The sequence below is a fragment of the Bombus terrestris genome, chromosome 1 (genome assembly GCF_910591885.1).
Source record: "Bombus terrestris chromosome 1, iyBomTerr1.2, whole genome shotgun sequence".
In the NCBI taxonomy this organism is placed as follows: Eukaryota; Metazoa; Arthropoda; class Insecta; order Hymenoptera; family Apidae; genus Bombus; species Bombus terrestris.
The window spans coordinates 15,291,634-15,310,766 of NC_063269.1; the positions used below are offsets into that span (position 1 = coordinate 15,291,634).

At 35.0% G+C, this 19,133-nt stretch overlaps 1 protein-coding gene across 3 annotated transcripts; it reads right to left on the minus strand.

The window, feature by feature from the left end:
• Positions 1-408: 408 nt before the first annotated feature.
• Positions 409-16,206, minus strand: LOC100648667 (sodium channel protein Nach). 3 transcript variants are annotated; one of them, XM_003393421.4, is made up of 11 exons: positions 12,753-16,206; positions 11,988-12,295; positions 10,549-10,691; positions 9,347-9,518; positions 9,083-9,231; positions 8,875-9,004; positions 3,324-3,609; positions 2,508-2,561; positions 2,251-2,422; positions 2,066-2,172; positions 409-911 (listed from the first exon to the last, which is right to left on the minus strand). In XM_003393421.4, the coding sequence occupies exons 4-11, from the start codon at positions 9,395-9,397 to the stop codon at positions 709-711; spliced, it is 1,152 nt and encodes a 383-aa protein (XP_003393469.2). In that variant the 5' UTR covers positions 9,398-9,518; positions 10,549-10,691; positions 11,988-12,295; positions 12,753-16,206; the 3' UTR covers positions 409-708. The 3 variants fall into 3 exon arrangements, with proteins under 3 accessions (XP_003393469.2, XP_012168941.2, XP_048265200.1); XM_012313551.3 differs by lacking the exons at positions 11,988-12,295; positions 12,753-16,206 and adding an exon at positions 11,039-11,970; XM_048409243.1 differs by lacking the exons at positions 11,988-12,295; positions 12,753-16,206 and having other exon boundaries at positions 10,549-11,970.
• Positions 16,207-19,133: the final 2,927 nt, after the last annotated feature.

The window sequence follows — 19,133 nt, forward strand, 5'->3', positions numbered from 1 at the left end:
GATATAAGATCACGATCGGATTTTTAACCTTATTAATTGGTTTTTTCATTGCTAACCGGATTCGACAGAACACTTGGTCGCTCGATATCCTACAGCTGTGACCAAACATTATTACAATGTTGGATTCTTGATGACGACATTTTTCTTCGTGAACTCACTAACGACGTCAAACCGATTTTTTTGACCCACCATCGCCACCAGAAGACGCGATGTAGTACATGTCTCGTTAATAACACTCGATGACTCGATCATAACACCTCGATCCTCTTAGATCATAATCACCTACTCCGCTCCTGCACACTACTCTTCTCCTGGCGAATAGAAAATTTATAAAAACTCTTTGAAACTATATTTTTCTCTAGGTTTAAAGCGATTCGTTTCCCTGTTGGATACCTTAAAACCTCGAATTCAACGAATTGTTCTTGTGAAAGTAAGATTTTTCAAATGTTAGAAACTCGCTGCTGTTCGTAATCTCTAACACTGATAGTTTGGTCAATAGAACAGGAATTGTTAATATTTCGATAAAAGTAGTTCTGCTTCTTGTAATTATATTACAAGTTTGTTTATTGATAGGATTCCAGTATATAAATAAGAAACTTTTAAGAAGCAAGCACATTTATTGAATGGCAAAACGAGCGAACAGTGAAGCGAACAGTGCAGATATATAGAAATACATCGAATGTATATCAGAAGCAAATACTATTTTCATTAATTATTCATGACAGCCCTTGGATGTGGAAAGAATTCATTCCAATAAATAGGATGTATAGCATTTTCATGAGGAATTTCTTCTTCTAGTACCTCGAGAGATTTAAACACTTCAGTGAGCCATAATATGATAAAATAAATCAGTTCTACGAAACTAATGATGCTGATGCCAACGTAAAGTCCATAGAGTCCTCCAACTTCACCTATAAAATAAATATTTTTTAACAATTGCAGGTTTGCAAGTTATAAAATATTAAAGTATTACGTTCGACTTAATTTCGAAATTTTCTGAACTCAAATATTTTAATCTTATAAATTCGATGTATGTATGTACATATATAGATATATTAAAAATAGATAAAAATACAAATATTTTCAAGGTTGTGGAAATATATTTAAATACATATCCAGATTTAGACAGACATAAGAAGAACTCCAGACTCTGAAGCTGACGCATGCGATAGCGTCAGGTATGTATATTCGACAGCTTAATGAAAACAAATGGCCCGAGTGCTACGTAGCCATCTAGACACTCTGTCTGTTACTATTCATTAGGATTAGATTGTCGAAACACTAATAGGCTATTAAACCGGATTCGAGATAATTTATTTATTATGCATTTGTTTTATTACGCTATATATTATTATAATATATATTAAATATATGTATGAAATATTTTAACATTTATTAAAGATGTTTGACTGACGTAGTGATTCTCTTCGTCCATTACGTATTATTGGCATTGCCAAATAGCGCGATAAAATGTTGCAATGCGTCGCGAGTGAACGTATTATATTTTTCAGTTTATTTCTTACAATTATATGAGTGTTAATATCAGAAAAATGTGTTCTGATATGTGTATAAATTATGTTTATTTTGTTTATCGTTGTGGAATGTATACTGGTCAAAGAGGAAAAAAGAACAGTGTTGTCAGACTGAATGACTGGAAATGGACAAACAAGTAAGTGAAAATACTTCATACACTGTTATAGTATAACATCTAAAAACTTACATCAAAGAAAATCACTTTGAATAAATAATTGAAATTTCATCACAGTACATTTATTTTCTTGTAATTCTTAGGATAATCGACGAAGTTGAACGAACAAAATTAAATGTTTTATTGCCATTCGTTACTAGATGAGAAGTAAAAAGGTTATTGTTTGTTTGTAAGGTGATTGTCAAAAACGAAAATAATCGATAAAGTTGTAGTAGGAATATCCTATAACCTATATCTTTTAAAATTACGATAATAAATCTTGAAACAGTGACAGCATGACATGCAATAGTTACTAGGAATATATTCATTGTACGTTTTAGTTGAAATATGGAGAAGATAAAATGTATAAATACTTACCCAAATACTCGTACCAACGGGTAGTCACGTCTTGTTTCAAAAACTCGGTTCCCGAATTTGGAAAATACACATGCAGAACACTATGATTCGTTACGTTCATGTCTGGACTAGGAAGTATTTAAAAAGATGTTAGTAATAATATGTGTATTTAACAAAAATACAATAATATTTTAATATTCTCTTACAATAATTCTGTGTCGAAGTATCCAGGCTCTATGTTAGATATAGTACTTTGCACATAATATCTCATATCGTCACATTCAGGGTAACAATTTTTGCAATACATTGTTGCATTCTGATCATCGAGCGAGCTATTTAAATTATTGTCTTTATAAGGTACGATGTTAAACGCTACATCTGTTAATTAATTAATCGATAAAAAATATGATATATAAATTTCTTGTTGAATTTGGTTGATTGTAAATATAAGATAGTTTCTCACCGTAATATTGCAATAAACAATGTATATTCTCCATATTGCAAGTTCTGTGGAAATCTGAAAACGATTGATAAAGCGAAAGTTTTGGTCAACATTAGAATATTACAGAAATATTTTATATTTCCTTAAATGCTAAAGGCAAGATAGAATCAAATGATGCAATACGTTCATTACTAATCGAGTTTCCATTATCTAATTCATGCGCTAATATTTGTAATAAAAATAAATAAATTTACATAACAGCTATCTTTATATTGTATTTCACATTGTGTTATGTTATATTGTTAAAAATACTAATTTCTAATTTTTGAGATTCTACCATTGCTCAACTGCAAATGAATACTAATCAAATTTAAAAAATTTCTTATTAGTGAATATTTATTGTTAAGATATAATCTGAAATTAATAAATAATAGAATAGGGGAGTGTTTGGATTTTTAAAGATTCATTTGCCTCTCTTACTTAATTAAAGTATCATATGGTAGCTACAAGAAACGTGTAGTAAAATTACATATTCACTCAGATTTGATATTTTGAATGAACGCGTGAAGATGTACATTGCTTTCTTCCAAAAACACAAATCTCCATCATTTGGGCATTACTTCAAATTCGAATTCTATAAAGCACTATAATAACTCTTAAACTTTTTTTTAAATTTCAACTTAAAACAGACTATATTTTCTTTCTTTTTCATAAAAACAGACGCTTCGTCTTAAAATAATATTATTTTAATTCCCCTAAGAATTTAAAACAAACGATTCTCTGAAAAGTGAACGAGTTCTACTGGAAAAAAAAATCGAACTATAAAATAGTTTTCACCTTCGTCATATGGATAGAAAAACACTCTACATTTGCAATGGTTCCATACGTGCTCCACTTTGCAGGCGACTATGCAGTCATTATAGGTGTAAGGCGTGTCGTCCGAAACGTATTCGTCGGAAAAAATGCAGCCCCGTTTCTGCATCGAATATGAGCGAATATTGTCGGTACTGTACAACCCAACCGCCTTCAAACGTACGTACTTCTCGGTTAACGGACCAAGCAGAATGTCCGAAACGCTGCCGCTACCCGAGTCAGGGTAATCGTAAGGGTCGAATATCATCACCTGATAAATATGCATATCGGTACTGTACTATTCGGTTGGCAACTAAATGAAATTTCTATGAAAAATTATGAATTGGTCGTTTTCGATAATTCTAACATTAAAGAAGTTTCGTGGATAGCTCGCCTGTCTCTAATTGATTGTCATAACAAAACTGCAAACATTTATACAAATTAATATTTTTATTAATTTTTTTATTAATTTCTTGTTATTAGGTGATAATGACAAAATCCGCAATCAATAGAATGTTACAATGCCGAGGACGGAGGAGTTGAATAAGCATTAGTTAGGGCCTTTAAAGATTTATGGCCAATCTGCGGATGTCTGTATATTTATAAAAAATTTGAAGGTTCAAGAAAATATATAATACACATAAATATATGTTGGGTTGGCGTTAAGATTTGAGTTAGGGTTGAGGGCGTGAAACGAATCCCTATTGGCGCTAGACGTGATCATTATGCAATAGAGGAGATATTTACTAGTGCAAATATGACTTTGATGGAATTGGACAAGTAATCACGATAATTAGATACGCGAGAAGCTAATGACAATGATCCTAGGCTCACTAACGAATCCGCGGTCAAGGGGATGACGAACTCTACTTTTCTTCAGCGTCTAAGTTGTACTCAATGTTAATGCACGAGGCAATCACTACGTATCTGAGAGTTACTTGAATCGTCTTTGAGATCGTACCGGAGAGTCGTTCTCCATCACGGTAACGCTGTCGAGGAAAACTATGATGGGTGTGCCCAAGGGCACGAAATCATCGGATTCGTGGAGAAAAGCCTTCATTCGGAAAGTGAGTGAAATTGGCGTTACTGTTAATTGGTCAATTTCCATGTTGTAGAGAAAGCATTCGATAAAATTAACCATGAAAGTCTACTACAAACAATTAGGAAACAATTCCCGGAGCAAATACACCACTTAATAAAATCCTACCTAAGCTGCAGAACCTTCGTAATAAAAATCAAGGACACACATTCTCAAGTTAAAGACATCAAGGCCGGGGTACCACAAGGAAGCGTCCTAGGCCCAATACTATACACATTATACACGGCGAACATACCAACAACTACCAACAGCACAGTATTGACATTCGCGGACGACACAGCTATACTAGTCAGGCATACTAACCCAGAAACGGCAGTCAAAATACTACAAGAACACATCGTAAAAATAGAAAATTGGCTACAAGAAAAACAAATAAAAGCAAACCCCAATAAATGCAACCATATTACATTCACGCTACGGAAAAAGACACCACCAAACATCCTATTGAACGGCACGCATATAACGCAAACAAAGCATGTCAAATACCTAGGACTCCACTTAGATCAAAAACTCACCTGGAAACTACACATCAAATCAATAGTAGAAAAAATACAGAAAACAAGAAGACAAATGCATTGGCTAACAAGCCGAAAATCCAAACTAAGCACAGAAAACAAGTTAAAAATATATAAAACGATCATAAAACCAATCTGGACGTACGGAATACCACTATGGGGGACGGCAGCAATGAGCCATATAAACAAAATAGAGGTAATACAGGCTAAAATCCTCAGGACAATAGTAAACGGACCTTGGTACGTCAGAAACGAAGATATACGAAGGGACCTGGGAATGCCAACGGTCAAGGAAGAAATCAACAGATACTCCGAGAAATACAAATTAAGAATAGCAACACACATAAACCGGCTAGCTGCGGAAACATACAAAATCACAAATATGGACAGAAGACTAAAAAGGAAGCACCCAGCAGACCTTATAAAGGACACAACCTAAGAAACACGAGGATGGTACCCCGCTGGGGGTAGCCACCAACATGCTAATTTAACCGTTAAAAAATTCCACCAAATGTCCAAATTGGACAAATTGTGAATTTTAATAAATAAAAAAAAAAAAAAAAAAAAAAATTTCCATGTTGGTGGTTAGGGAAGGGTGCTAGCCGCCCTCAAGAGAAAGTTCGAGAAGAGGAAGCGTCGTTGGTGAGAAAAATAGATTTCTTCTATTTTCTCGTAGTTGGGACGAGGACTGTTTGTCGGTTTGAAGGACTTTAGTTAAACAGATCTTAAGATTTATAGCAGGTCCTCGGGCTAGCTGAACATGTACTGTGGAGACGCGTCGACATCTGGTAATCATCTTACTCAAAGAATAGAGTCTGCGTGTGGCGAGCCACGGGACAGAAATCGTTGAAATGCTTACCGTTGTGCCCCGTCCTAAGTATTTCTTTTAAGGAGAGCTATAGAGTTACTTCATGCCTTTGTTAGCTCTCCCAGATCACCAATTCGGCTTCCGAAAACAACACTCAACAGTAGAGCAAATCCACCGCATAACCCACATGATCAGCCAAACCCTTGAAAAGGAAAAATACTGCTCAGCCGTATTCCTAGACATCCAACAGGCATTCGATAAAGTATGGCATGAAGGGCTACTCTACAAGCTTAAAAAAATCCTACCCCACTCATACTACTCCATCTTAAAATCCTACCTAACCAACAGACAATTCATAGTCAAATGTCTAGGCGCCACTTCCGCAACATTCCCAATAGAATCCGGCATACCGCAAGGTAGTGTCCTCGGACCCCTACTATTCTCCATCTACACTGCCGACTTACCCATATCAAACGAGGTAACAATAGCAACATTTGCCGACGACACAGCACTATTAGCTACCCACGCAGACCCGGCAATTGCCTCATCCACTCTCCAGCGAAGTCTCGACTCCATGGAAAAGTGGTTCCAAAAATGGGGCTTTAAAATAAACGAAAAAAAATCCTCCCATGTAACCTTCACGCTCCGAAAACAAACCTGCCCCCAGGTCACCATTAACAACACAATAATCCCAAGCAAGGACTCCGTAAGATACCTGGGCATGACCCTGGACAGGAGGCTAACCTGGAAAAAACATATCTCGGAAAAAACAAAGCAACTAAAGGAAAAACTAAGAAAATTCTATTGGCTCACGGGCCGACGCTCCAAACTAAACATACAGAACAAAATAACCCTCTACAAGGCCGTAATAAAACCTGTCTGGACCTACGGAATCCAACTATGGGGAACAGCAAGTAACTCCAACATTGAAATACTCCAACGCTTCCAATCGAAAACGCTAAGATCCCTATTAAATGCACCCTGGTATGTTACCAACGAAACAATACACCGAGACCTCAAGATACCTACAGTCAAAGACGAAATACACAAGTCCAGAAGCAGATATAACACAAGAGTCAACAACCACCACAACCCACTAGTCACCCAACTACTGGACACGACGGACCAGATCCGCAGACTAAAAAGAAAATACCCACTAGATTAAATCCTTAGTCCTACTAGAATCAACAATATAAAGCTATTATAATCCATGTCATTGTATCACGCCAAATTAAGTTACTGAAAATTCTCAACGAGAATTGATTGTAAATATTCTAATAAATAAAAAAAAAAAAAAAAAAAAAAAAAATGCCTTTGTTAGACAAAACGTTCATCCCTTGACCGCGACTACGTTCGGCGACTGGTTGTCGCCTCGAGCCCGAGCTCACTATCATAAATCTCAAATAAGTACAGTCAAATCGAATGACAACAGTTTCTTAATTCGGCTATGGTGAAATCTAAATTACAATACTAGGGGTCTTCCCAAAGTTCCGAAGGGAAGGTTCCAGTATTCTTTCATCTCCGACATATATAATAAAAATATTAAAAAATATACTATTCTAAGTATATTATAACCCTTAATAAAGGAAACGGATCTCTAATTAAGTTCCGGTTATGTTAATAAAAATATGAATTTGTATAAATGTTTGCAGTTTTGTTATGACAATCAATTAGAGACAGGCGAGCTATCCATGAAACTTCTTTAATGTCAGAATTATCGAGAACGACCAATTCATAATTTTTCATAGAAATTTCATAAATTTACGACGGTACGTTTTTTGGATTTTATCCGAAACAAAATGTCATGGGCGATTACGATTTTTTGCAATGTATGTATATAAGGAAAAATTTATTTATTCTTCTGTATTATATGTTTTTTCTTGTATTTTTGAATTTTGATTCCTTTAGTACAAGTTTTATTCTTTGATTGTTGCTAGTTCTATTGGTTATTTGGTTATAGCATGTTAAATGTCCTTTACGAATGGCTAAATTGATTTAAAATGACTATTTTTAATTAAAACAAGGATCACTTCAAAAAATCGATTCATTCCTTTCTACGATTGTAAACAAATTCATCAATTCTAGTTTTGTAAAACCTGGTGCTCTCAAATATTGAAAATTGCTTAAAAATGAAACGTAAAATATATTGTACTCGCTTTGAAGGTATCGTCCCAGTGCAGAGAAAATAGAAACAAGTTCTTTTATTGTTATTTTATATAAAAGAGAAATTCAAGAGTTCATAGTAGAAGATTAAAACGAATAACACTTTTGAAATACGCACAAGGATTTTTTTGCGTACATTTAAATGTCCGAAATATGGTTCGCTTGCTCTAAAAGAGAAGCTACGCGATCACACGAATAACCATCATACGCTCGTTGAGTTCCTTCGCGCAAAAGTTCCCCGTTCTGTATTTCCATCAGGTGCAATAAATCCGTTTGAATAGATTTCGTTTAAAAGAATTTGCCCCTCTCTAGTTTCTTCTTCAAATATTCCGACCAATCTATCACGTTTCCACATGACAACACAGTAAACCATTTTGCGTTTCATAATTCGTAATTACTCGTGCTTTTCCCCACGAATAAATCTTAAATCGTTATAAATTTAAATAAACTAAATTATGCTTGAAGTAACATTTAGAGCATGAAACCAGTGTTTAGAAGTGTCATTAAATGGTACACAATGGTACACATACGCAGGAAACGTGCATTGGACAGTGTGAATGGTCGCAATGCTGGACCAAGCTTTTTCAAACACGAAACGAAACGTTGCGTTGTGTTACTAATGACTTTCGCCGAGTTTTTGTCAACAGGCATTTGCACCACAATATAATCGTTGACGACCATGTTCGAACAAACAAAGAACAATTAGGAATGCGAAATGGCAAGATTTTTATGTTAAATACTTAAATAATTATTTGAAGTTAATAATATTTATAATTAACACCAGAGTTGATCTCTAATATGTTCCTTCCGGTATGTGAAATTATCTTTCTGTCTCGTCTACTAAACATTTGCATGTTTTTAATAATTGCAAAAACCGGAAATGTGATAAATATGATAAATAGAAGTAGAAATATAAGAGTAATATAGAATAAAAAGACGATAAATAATTACCTTCCAACCAATAGTGGGTAGTATCGTGTAAAAATAATCATCCAATAAGGGATCCATCGTCACAGTTAAACCGTTCTGTATACCTATGTCTCCGACATAATACAATTTAAATTCCTCCTGTTTAAAAAACCTATTACAAATAGAATTAAAGAATGTTGAAGTATTATCAATATTATAATACTGGAAAAAAGAATTATGGAAGACTTACTTAGGAGCATCACCAAAACTCTCAGCAATATAATTAAAAATGCAACAGAATCCATTTTTCGTTTTTCCGACACTGAATATATCAGAGCAATTCATTCTCTGATTGCGGAAATAACAGTTGAGTAACATAGACGAACACTGTGGTGTTAGCTGAAATTTCCTTTGCTTTATTAATTTTATAAAACTAGATTTTTTATGATCCAATAAATGAATTACGTATTACCACAGAACATACATATATGTATGTATAATTACTGCTACTCACACGTTCCATTACGTCGGTGATATCGTAATTATTCCCGTAAAACTTGGACATCAGCTGAATAATCTGAGTGTAATCACCAGCAGTGGTAAATGGCGAATCGTACAAATCACCGACTTTCCGTATTTCGTGAAGAATTTCATTCACGGTCAAATTACTGATGTTCGCTTCATACCTGACATTCCAATGAATGCAAATTAAAATCCTTTCAATTGATAAAATTTTGATTAAAATGTAACATTTATTGGTGATTGAACACAAAACGCAAGCATATCAACGAGAACGGTAATCGAGCAGCATAATTCATTCTCAAGCGAATGATTCGAACTATTTGCGCCATTAGTATCCTTTGGTTGCCCGTAAAACTTAGCAAACTATTCCACCCGGGGTGTCATTGGATTCGGTGCATATTAATACTTGATTAAATTGGCGAAAGTTAATCGGACGCAAATTAGCGTTCATTAAATCGGCTGGCGCGAATCGATAACTATGTTAGAGCCGCTAGCCGGCGTGGCCCGACAATGAACACGTTCACGGTGATTATCACAGTGATTAGGTGGCGGCGGCTGACTGCCGGTGCTTCACGGTTCTTCAACGAGGTCACGCTTTTCGAGTGCAGTTATTGAAATTATCCGTGCCGGTGCAATTTTCTGCAGTGCGGCGAAACGACGTGCTATAACCCTCGACCAACTTATCCCCCCTACCAACCCCCTTTCTCATTCTGCTCCACCCTCTTTCTATTAAACCCCGTGGTTGCTACGCATTAAAAGCCACGATGCTTGCTCACACTCACTCCTCGCGAGAACACCGGTGTTTATTTAATACTCAACAGCTCCTCACATTTCAGTCGCGAGTTTCGTGGCGGATTGAAGACTTATTCTGTTAATGGTGCAAACAGAGACGGCTAGAAAGACAGTAATCAGAGCTGGTGAAAAGGTTAGGTTTTCGTGTCGTGGTTTCGTTCATAAAATTTAAAGGCTGCCCCCACGCTACCCGTTCAAATCGCTTAATTAAAACGAGATCGCTGAGGGCTCCGGTTTTTAATCGAACTTAGACGTTCAGATAATAAAAGAATGAAATTGGACGATGATTTTCTTGTTTTCCCTTTCTTTTTTTTTTTTTTTTTTTTAACGATATAGTACCTCGTTTGCGCATAGCTTATCGATTTTCTGCTTCGAATTTTCATTATATGTATTTTAGCTTACCGGGGAATTTTAATTCATTAGTTGGAAAATACTCCGACTCTAACGTGGCTGTTACTGGTATATCTTTGTACGCCTGATAAATATTGACCATCTGGAGAAAGCCGCAAATTATGGAGATTATGTATACGAGAAGCCATAGGAACCTAAAAATATTCCAAATATTTAAATACTTAAATAGTCGCTCTTCTCTCGTACAGTGTATTTGGTTATACAGATTTTTACTTTTTAAATCAAATTTTCCATAAAATATAAAGTCTCCTGATAAGAAAGGTAATAGCTAACTGACTAATGAAAAGATTCTCGAGTTCGCTTTTTTAATGAACGTGATACGCGTTTGATTGCCATTAAACACCCTTGATGCTACGTGAACTCCTATAAAAAATAACGCTTCAAGCGCTCGTAAAACGATGGTTCACTGCTTTTTTCATAGAAAATGAGAATCTCGTTTATTACCGAATTCGTTTTATAAAAGTCGCTCACTATACGTAACTTTATGTTTAATTATTCACCCTCCATGGCGTATCATTTTCCCTAGTGGAACACTGAAATTTCATTGTTATCTTCCTTATTCCTTGGTTCATTTTTTTAGTCTCAGCTTTCCTCACTTTAATCCTTCATAAAATCTTCTATCGTCTTTTAAAATAACACATCGAACTACAAGATCTTCTTGTACCCAAGATTTTATGGGATTTATGGCTATATGCCTTGAATGTTGCCAAAGGAAAACATTTTTCCTCAACACAGATATTCGCGAAATTTTCTTCATGAAAATATTCAAAGTATAGTATTCTTTCCAGTATTTGATGCGTAAATATAAATTTGCATATATCCATATACTATTCTTAGATATTGTTTTGTTCGCCACTGTATAGTATATACAAATATATCGAAATGTAATACTAATATTTACTGTGTAAAACAAAAATCTCTCTCCTTAGTTTCCACTTCTCTACTTTATGTTAATAAAACTTATAAAACTATGAATCTTTATAAACATCTGTATTCTAATGAACGTATCTGCATTAAATTTTACTAAGATCCTTGTGCTTCACGATAAATTCATTACAATAGTAAAACTAACTAACCAAGTTCAATATCGTAATCTTGTAAGTAAAAAGGCATCTGCATTTTTTTTATGATTATATTGCCTTGTTACGTGATACACTGGATACGCTATTTAGAGCAACGAAACGATCAAGTATCCTAGGAAATTGTGCTTGGTACATCGAAGAGTATACGAGAATATAAAATGAAGATAATATCGTGTATTTAACAGGAAGCATTTCGGCGAACGATCAAATTAGTCGAACAGATAATCGTTTGGTTACTCAAAACGCAACGTATTTTGCCGTGCATATGAAACGGAATAATTTCGTAATGCGATTATACGCGATTACCTGAAACACTGGGAATATCCATATTCCATGAATTTCACTTACTTCTCCAACCAGGTTACTTCATCTTTCAAAAAATACTTCAGACCCACTAAAGTTGTGTGCTTGCAGTATAATCGCCAATATTTCGTGAATACTCTGCTGTAATTCAATACGACGGTGTGTTTGCTTCGATTTGATATTGGACGTTCGTAAGGAACGTTGAACTTTCTTCTATCTCCTTCGTTCATGGTACTCGTATCGTCGTATCGTTGATCCACAAAATTGTGAAGCATGATTCAAACGAAAATAAACGAAAACGCGAAAAAATAATGAATCTTGTCCAACGATACTCAACGTAAACTCTTGTTATCCTAGAAAAATTGTGGTTAGTTATTAATCAGTTTATTACTTGTAGAGAATCGAAAGTGGAAGAGATGTGATGTGTAGAACCAGACTTCTCGTTGCGACGCGGATAGAATAAAATAAGCGTGGATGAAAAAATTTCGGATTTATATTGGTAAATACGATCCTTGACTATGATGTGCGTATTTTTGGGGCAAAAATGGAAGAAAATAAACATAGGCGAATAAAATAAAGTTGAAACGAGTTAGATCTAGTTACGCTCGATTTGAATTGTACACGCTGTTAATTGGCGATGTCGATTGAGTAAATTCTTAATTAAGTCTATGGTTCAATTTTTTTTCCTAGCCAAACCGGTTGTCTTTGTTTAAATATTGTAAAAAAAGAAAAGAATGAAAAATATATTAAACAAAAGTAAAGCGAGATATATATGGCGATAAAATATTTCTGAAAAACGTTTATGTATACCGATAGATGGAGTGTGCATAACCAAAGTTTCAGCCGCAGTTATACTTCAAACGAATATATTGGGTGGTTGTGCGACGTTCCATTGGCAGAATTTCCATCGACGACTGGGCGCCACGTTGTTCCTCGATTAGAATCGTAAAACACTAGCGGCCTCGTTTCGCGTGTTGCACGTGTCGCATGGGTGACGGAACGATTCCACTTCGAAAAGATCGCATATCTTAAACCATTTAATTACTGATACGCTTCGCTTATCTCATGCACGGTCAGTCGCTCCTTGCCACTGGAAAGTTACGGATCGTGCTTGCACATCGTGCTTCGTAACATACCTATTGCCCTAACGTTACGCTCTTTCGCACATTCTCATTAAACGTGTCTTTGGTTTCTAAATTGTATAAGATTGCTCCTGAATTTATCTACATCTTTTTCCTCTTATACATCGCTTGTTGTATCATTCTTTAAACGACAAATATCTTTCTTTTAAGATGAACATTTAAATATCGAAATTCTTCTCATTTTTTAAATATGAACATTTAAATACCAACAATCTTTTTTCCTTCCAAAAAAAAAACAACTAAACACCAAAAATTTGAATATTCTTTTAAGATGAATAATTGCGAAGGAAAATCTGTTAAGGATAGACGCATGCGCTGCTACTATAATAATACACGGCTAATTTTCCTCCATATTATTTTTCCTCGGAAAGATCCTTATTTTAAGTATTAGGTTGTAACATATGAAATATGCACTTTCTTTATATCAATCTTTAAATCTTCTTTCCAGTAGCGTTATCTTTATAGATTTATCATTGTATACTATTTTAAAGTTGAACATTTTTTTCTATAACGTATGATTTAGTGATATATCAATTGATAAAAGCTTCATGTGTTCACCTAATAACAATGATTATTTTGATATTATATTTTCATGTTATATTGTTTCATTCGATTAGCTTCTAACAATTGTGCTAGCCAATGGAAGAAATGGTAAATCAGTGCTCAACAAGTGAGTCTAACAAGTAACTGGAATCTGCCCTTTCGACAAGTTGTCCTTGAATTTACCCTGTAACTAGTTATTAAGGTCATAAAACTTCGGAACTTCATCAGGTGTCAGGTTCGTGACTGGAATGATCCAGCAAGATGGGTGGCAGTTTAGTCGCTAATCCAGCCTCGACTATCTCACGCTCTATCGTTTCAAGCGTGTCACAAGCCGCCTGATGTTGCGTACGTGTGCCGTTATGAAAATGCGTGGTTCGCTGGTCTACGCTCGTGAATATATTATAAGGAGGATGTACGTGTAACCGTGGGTTGCAATCTTGCAATCCTGACACAGGTTCAAAGAACGAGTTAGCTGTACGTAAAGTAGATCAAGTTTACACGACGTTAATCGAATCACTATACTCGACCGTCTTCCTCCTAAATCTTTCCCTCGTCCCTTAGTATTGTCGATACGAGAACGTCTGTAGACAGGATGTGTCTCACCCTACCTCTGTAGAATTATTCCTCCCTGTTTCCTCGTGGAAACGTTTCGTGAATCTCTGCTGAAGTTCGCACGAGGATTCCGCCGAGGAACCATCTTGAGTTGAGAAATTTATTCGCAATTGTTTGCCGAGGTATTACCCGCCGTTTGAGTAACTTGCTTTCGTTTACTCGGTGTTTCATTTGGGTTTAGTATGGCTGTTTTATTGCGTAATTTAATTGCGCTGATATTCGATTAGGAGAGACGATTCTGTTGCGTTTTACTGCCCGGAGTCTGACTAATGGTTTACTTATACTATTTTATCGCCTATAGGATAATAAAATTTACTTAAAAGGAAGGCTGTTTATATAATTTAGTAGCATAATAACATGTAAATGCAGCTTAAAAATAAGAATAATAGATGAAATTTATTTTATTTACGTCATAGTTCATTCGTATTTCAGTTATGATTATAAAGAATTGATACAAATCAAAGAATTTATTAAACTCTGCATTTTCCTTTTTTATTAGGTTATCAGGAATGTTCTTCTCGTTTTTTAAATAGGAGGCGAGTATAAAATATATTTCCTTCTGTGTACCTTTCTTAAAACAATGTATGATCCTTTGTCTTCTACCACCTTTTGCCATCTCTCCAGGAGCCTCATAATGCCATTTTTCCAAAATTTTTTCGACTTACTTTTAAAATATTCTTCGAGTCCGTTTTTCATTTCGTTTACTGATTTGAATTTTCTATTGCGAAGAAGGGAACAATAATAGTCCAGTGGTGCAACGTCTGGAGAGTATGGAGAATGTGGTAAAACATGCCAATCAAACTCTAGAAGTTTCATTCGCACCGCTAAAGAAACATGTGACCTCGCGTTATCGTGGTGGAACACGACGTCACGTTTGTTCACCACTTCAGGACGTTTTGTGATAATGGCTTCCTTAAGTTTTTCGAGTTGGGTACAATATTTTTCACTGTTGATCGTTTGCCCTTCCGGAAGTAATTCGTAGTAGAGGATACCCTTGCAGTTCCACCAAATTGAAAGCAGTACATTCTTCGGGTGAAGTCCAGGTCTTGCTACCGTTGGAGGACACTTATCTCGACTTCACCATGATCGCTTGCGCACAGTGTTGTAGAGAATCCAACTTTCATTCCCAGTAATTAACTCTTTTAAGAATGGCTCTCTTTTATTGCGTTGAATTAGCAAATCGCATGTTGAGATTCGATTCAGGAGATTGCTCTCCGTCAGTTGATGGGGGACCCACATTTCGTAGCGATTAACGTACCCAAGATTTGTTAAATGCTCATGAATCGTTGTTTGCGGAATGTTTAAAGCATCTGCTATTTCACGAACACTAAACCTTAGGTATTCATCGAGGTAGGCCTTGATAAGGTCAGTATCAGTGGTGGATGGACAACCGCTGAGATCTTCATCTTCCAGATTAAAATTTCCGTTTCTAAACCTCCTAAACCAATTCCGGACTATTTGAACAGTTATAGACCGATCACTATAAACGTCATAAATCTCCTTTTTAAACGTACTATCTTTGTTAAAGCAGTGAAACATAACGTGACGAAAATGTATCTTTTGGTCTTTCATCTTTCACCACGCAAAAAACTCTCGATACATTTTCTACTAACGTCGAGAATGTTCTCTTGCCTTACCAGAGGATAACTAGTGACCACACGATTGACGGTAGAGTGATTTGGTGGTTTGTTTACTTGAGCAGAACGAGATAAGGCCCCGAGCGACGAACGCAAAAAATTCCGGATGACCTAATGTTTACGTTTCCTCACGTTACCCTATGTTTACGTTTCTGGTTTCGTTTATTCGTTTATTCTATTTGTTTCTATTTGGTATCTAACTAGTAATATACTTATATTACGTGGAAAATAATGTATTGCGGTATACCATTGATTAATAGACCCACTAATTCTATCAATACGCATATAAAATTGGAACGTAGAATATGTAATCAATCGATGCTCATTTTATACTCAGTGGCACGAATCAAAGCAAAGCTCGTTTCAATAATTAATAATGCTTTGTTTTCTGTAACTGCGTTGCCTAGGTTTCGTGGCCTCACATTAGATCCGTGAGAGGCGATAATTCATAGAACATGGAACTGCGTATTTCCACGATGAACCTTTGTGGTATCGTATTGCCTTTGTGAGATTCAATGTAACTGTACGTAGTTATCATTGTTGCTGCGCCTAATCACGATCCTTCGCGTATCCTCAGCGCTCCGTCTCTTTGCTTGTTCATATTGTTTAGTCGGAAAATTCATTAGAGAACTAATTACATACGATATATGGTCGGTGAACGAGGATTGCAAAGCGGAAATAGGCAACGATTTAATTTATCCGTTCCTCATTCGCAATGAAACTGTAAGTATGTTACAGGCTGAATGTTTCACTACGTGCTCCATTTAAAACTCATAGAAATTTAAAAGAATATTAGTTTCGAATACTAAGGTCCTTTTGATAAAAAATAAAGATGATAAAGAAAACTTTTTAATACAAAATTTATTTCGATAGTAGGGAATAGTAACCAATAAGAAGCCCAGAATTTATTATCATTGCTAAGTGGTTGATTAATTCATAATTCTATTTTATATTTTAGTAACAATTTTCTAGGAAATGTACAGTTTTTAATTGTGTCACTATTATAGCAAACCACAGGATCAAGAAAAGATCAGCTTAAAAGTTTGTTATCTTAAAAAACTTTCGTAAAAGATTTGACTAAAGTAAGGCATATTAATATTAATATTTAATAGATTAATTCTAACTTAATAATAAAATTGGAAAATTTATATTCTAAATTCAATTTACATAGGTACGGTTGAAAAAATGATTTTAAACTTCTTGGTCGATCCTGCTTCTTTATTTATCCGATTGCTATCGTTCAGAAACACGTTTTCAAAAAAGATATAGGAAGCTTTTTAGATCATTGAATAATCTGGGAAATACTGTTAATTCGTGCAATCGACTATGAAAAAAAAAAAAAAGAAAAAACGGAATATAATCGACTCTTTTGCTGCCTGAAACGAAAACGTAACAGCAAAACGGATGCTCTTTGAACGGGCTACGATCTTTTTCTTCTTTTTGGATATGTGACGAACACCGTTATAAAAATTCATTTGGCTGCCTACGAACGAATTTAATGACGATAGGTGGTTTGTGTAATGCCTAAAATTGAATGCAAAACCGCGACACCAGATCGATTTGGTAAAACCGTCGGTTCCTATGTGTAAACCGGTGTAACGATAAAATCCCTGAACAAACAACTAGGAGATATCAATTTCTGCTTTGTTTCTAAATAACAGCCCGTGGCGCAACTACTAATTTGCACTCAGAATTTTATTTCAATTTCGCTAGCAGCAGCTCCCAACGTTTTTAAGTGTTTTATTTGAAATTTACTTTAATTGAACAATAAAATAATTTAAATAAATAAAAGAAGAAAGAAATTTACTTAAATAGCAGTTTTATTCACACTATTGTTGTATTTTGTAATTTTTAAGTGTATGGTATATTTTGAAACAATTTCCAGGATGCAATCCTGGTTTTCTTTCACACGTTTTACAGAAAAAAGGTGGGACTGAAAGAATGTCGAATGGAACTCGACAAAGGAGCTTCTGAGATAAAAATTGATGTCGAGTCACACTCGACACAGGAGTGCAAAGGGTTATTGTTCGACAAATCTGTTACCAACTGGGACATTTCGTGGCGTCCTTCAATGTAAATGGCGTAAATCGCGAAAGGATAATCTGACATGAAACTGAGTTTATTCTCTGGGGAATTGTAATGACTGGTGTCTTTTCTGGAAGCTCGTAATGGTGCATTACTGAAACAGGATAATCGTGTAACAGATGAAAACCGAGGATTATTCAGGAAAGTAAAATATAATTATTCGAGAAAGAGATTGGTTAGAACCATGAAAACGTTCAGATGTTTCCTTTCACGACGGTTTCTTGAAAGGAAATCTATTATGATAGTTGAGCAACAATTAAGGGATATCAATATCTATTTCCTCAAAGGAGCAATCAGGCTTTTGGAACGCCGGCAATAATTCACTCGGCTGGATCGCTTATTCACGCTGAATTTCATCTTCGTCTGCGCTGGCCGATGCAAGTCGATCATCTCGAAACCTCAAGCACATTCGAATGATCGAGTTTCATAACGACGACTCGAATAAAGCTACCTGGAATAGTACAAATGACAGCATCGAACGTGTGTATAATTTGAAATTTTAACCTGTGAAATATATTGTTGTACAGGCTTTCATTGCAATCGAACACGATTAATTTGCGTTTTTTTAACGCGAACAAAAAATGGTCTTTATACGACAAAATTGGTTATTTAATTATTAAATTATTTAATTGGTTATAAATTATTATTGTGTTATTTCTATTTTGAAATATGTTTCTGATTATTTCATTTTATATTTAATGAGGAATATCTTGTCCATAATCCGATCTTGATCCCAATCCTGGTCTTAAAAATGTAATTTAATTCTTTCGATTATCATCCAATCCTCGAAAATGATTAATAGTAGTGGTTGATACAAATTTAATTTCTTTAATTAAGGAGGTAGCAATAAAGTTGTTTAAACGAAGTGCAGTGTATTGAATAAAACATTGTCCCGATCCCATTCATTGTCACGGACCATCCATCCACTTTTAACATTATCGACAAACAGTATTTTCACGTCATTTCGAATCATGGAATTATATCGATAGCGAATATCGTTGACGCTTGTTATAATAATAATATGCATCAATTGTAAAAACATCAATTTTATGTTTCGATCGTTTTAATAATTTTTTACGCAATTAATTGTATGATTTAAATATTAGGAATCATCAATAAACATTCATATGAGATATTCATATTAATATTTATCGAACCACGCTAGAAGCAGG

What these genes read in the sequence shown, in the direction of transcription:
- LOC100648667 (XM_003393421.4), bottom strand. Translation starts at nt 9,397, where the DNA reads ATGTCCAAGTTTTACGGGAATAATTACGATATCACCGACGTAATGGAA. An exon ending in AGTTTTGGTGATGCTCCTAA is followed by an intron (nt 9,005 to 9,082) that starts GTAAGTCTTCCA and finishes TATTTGTAATAG; the next exon opens with GTTTTTTAAACAGGAGGAAT. An exon ending in CCGTTGGTACGAGTATTTGG is followed by an intron (nt 912 to 2,065) that starts GTAAGTATTTAT and finishes TTTATTTTATAG; the next exon opens with GTGAAGTTGGAGGACTCTAT.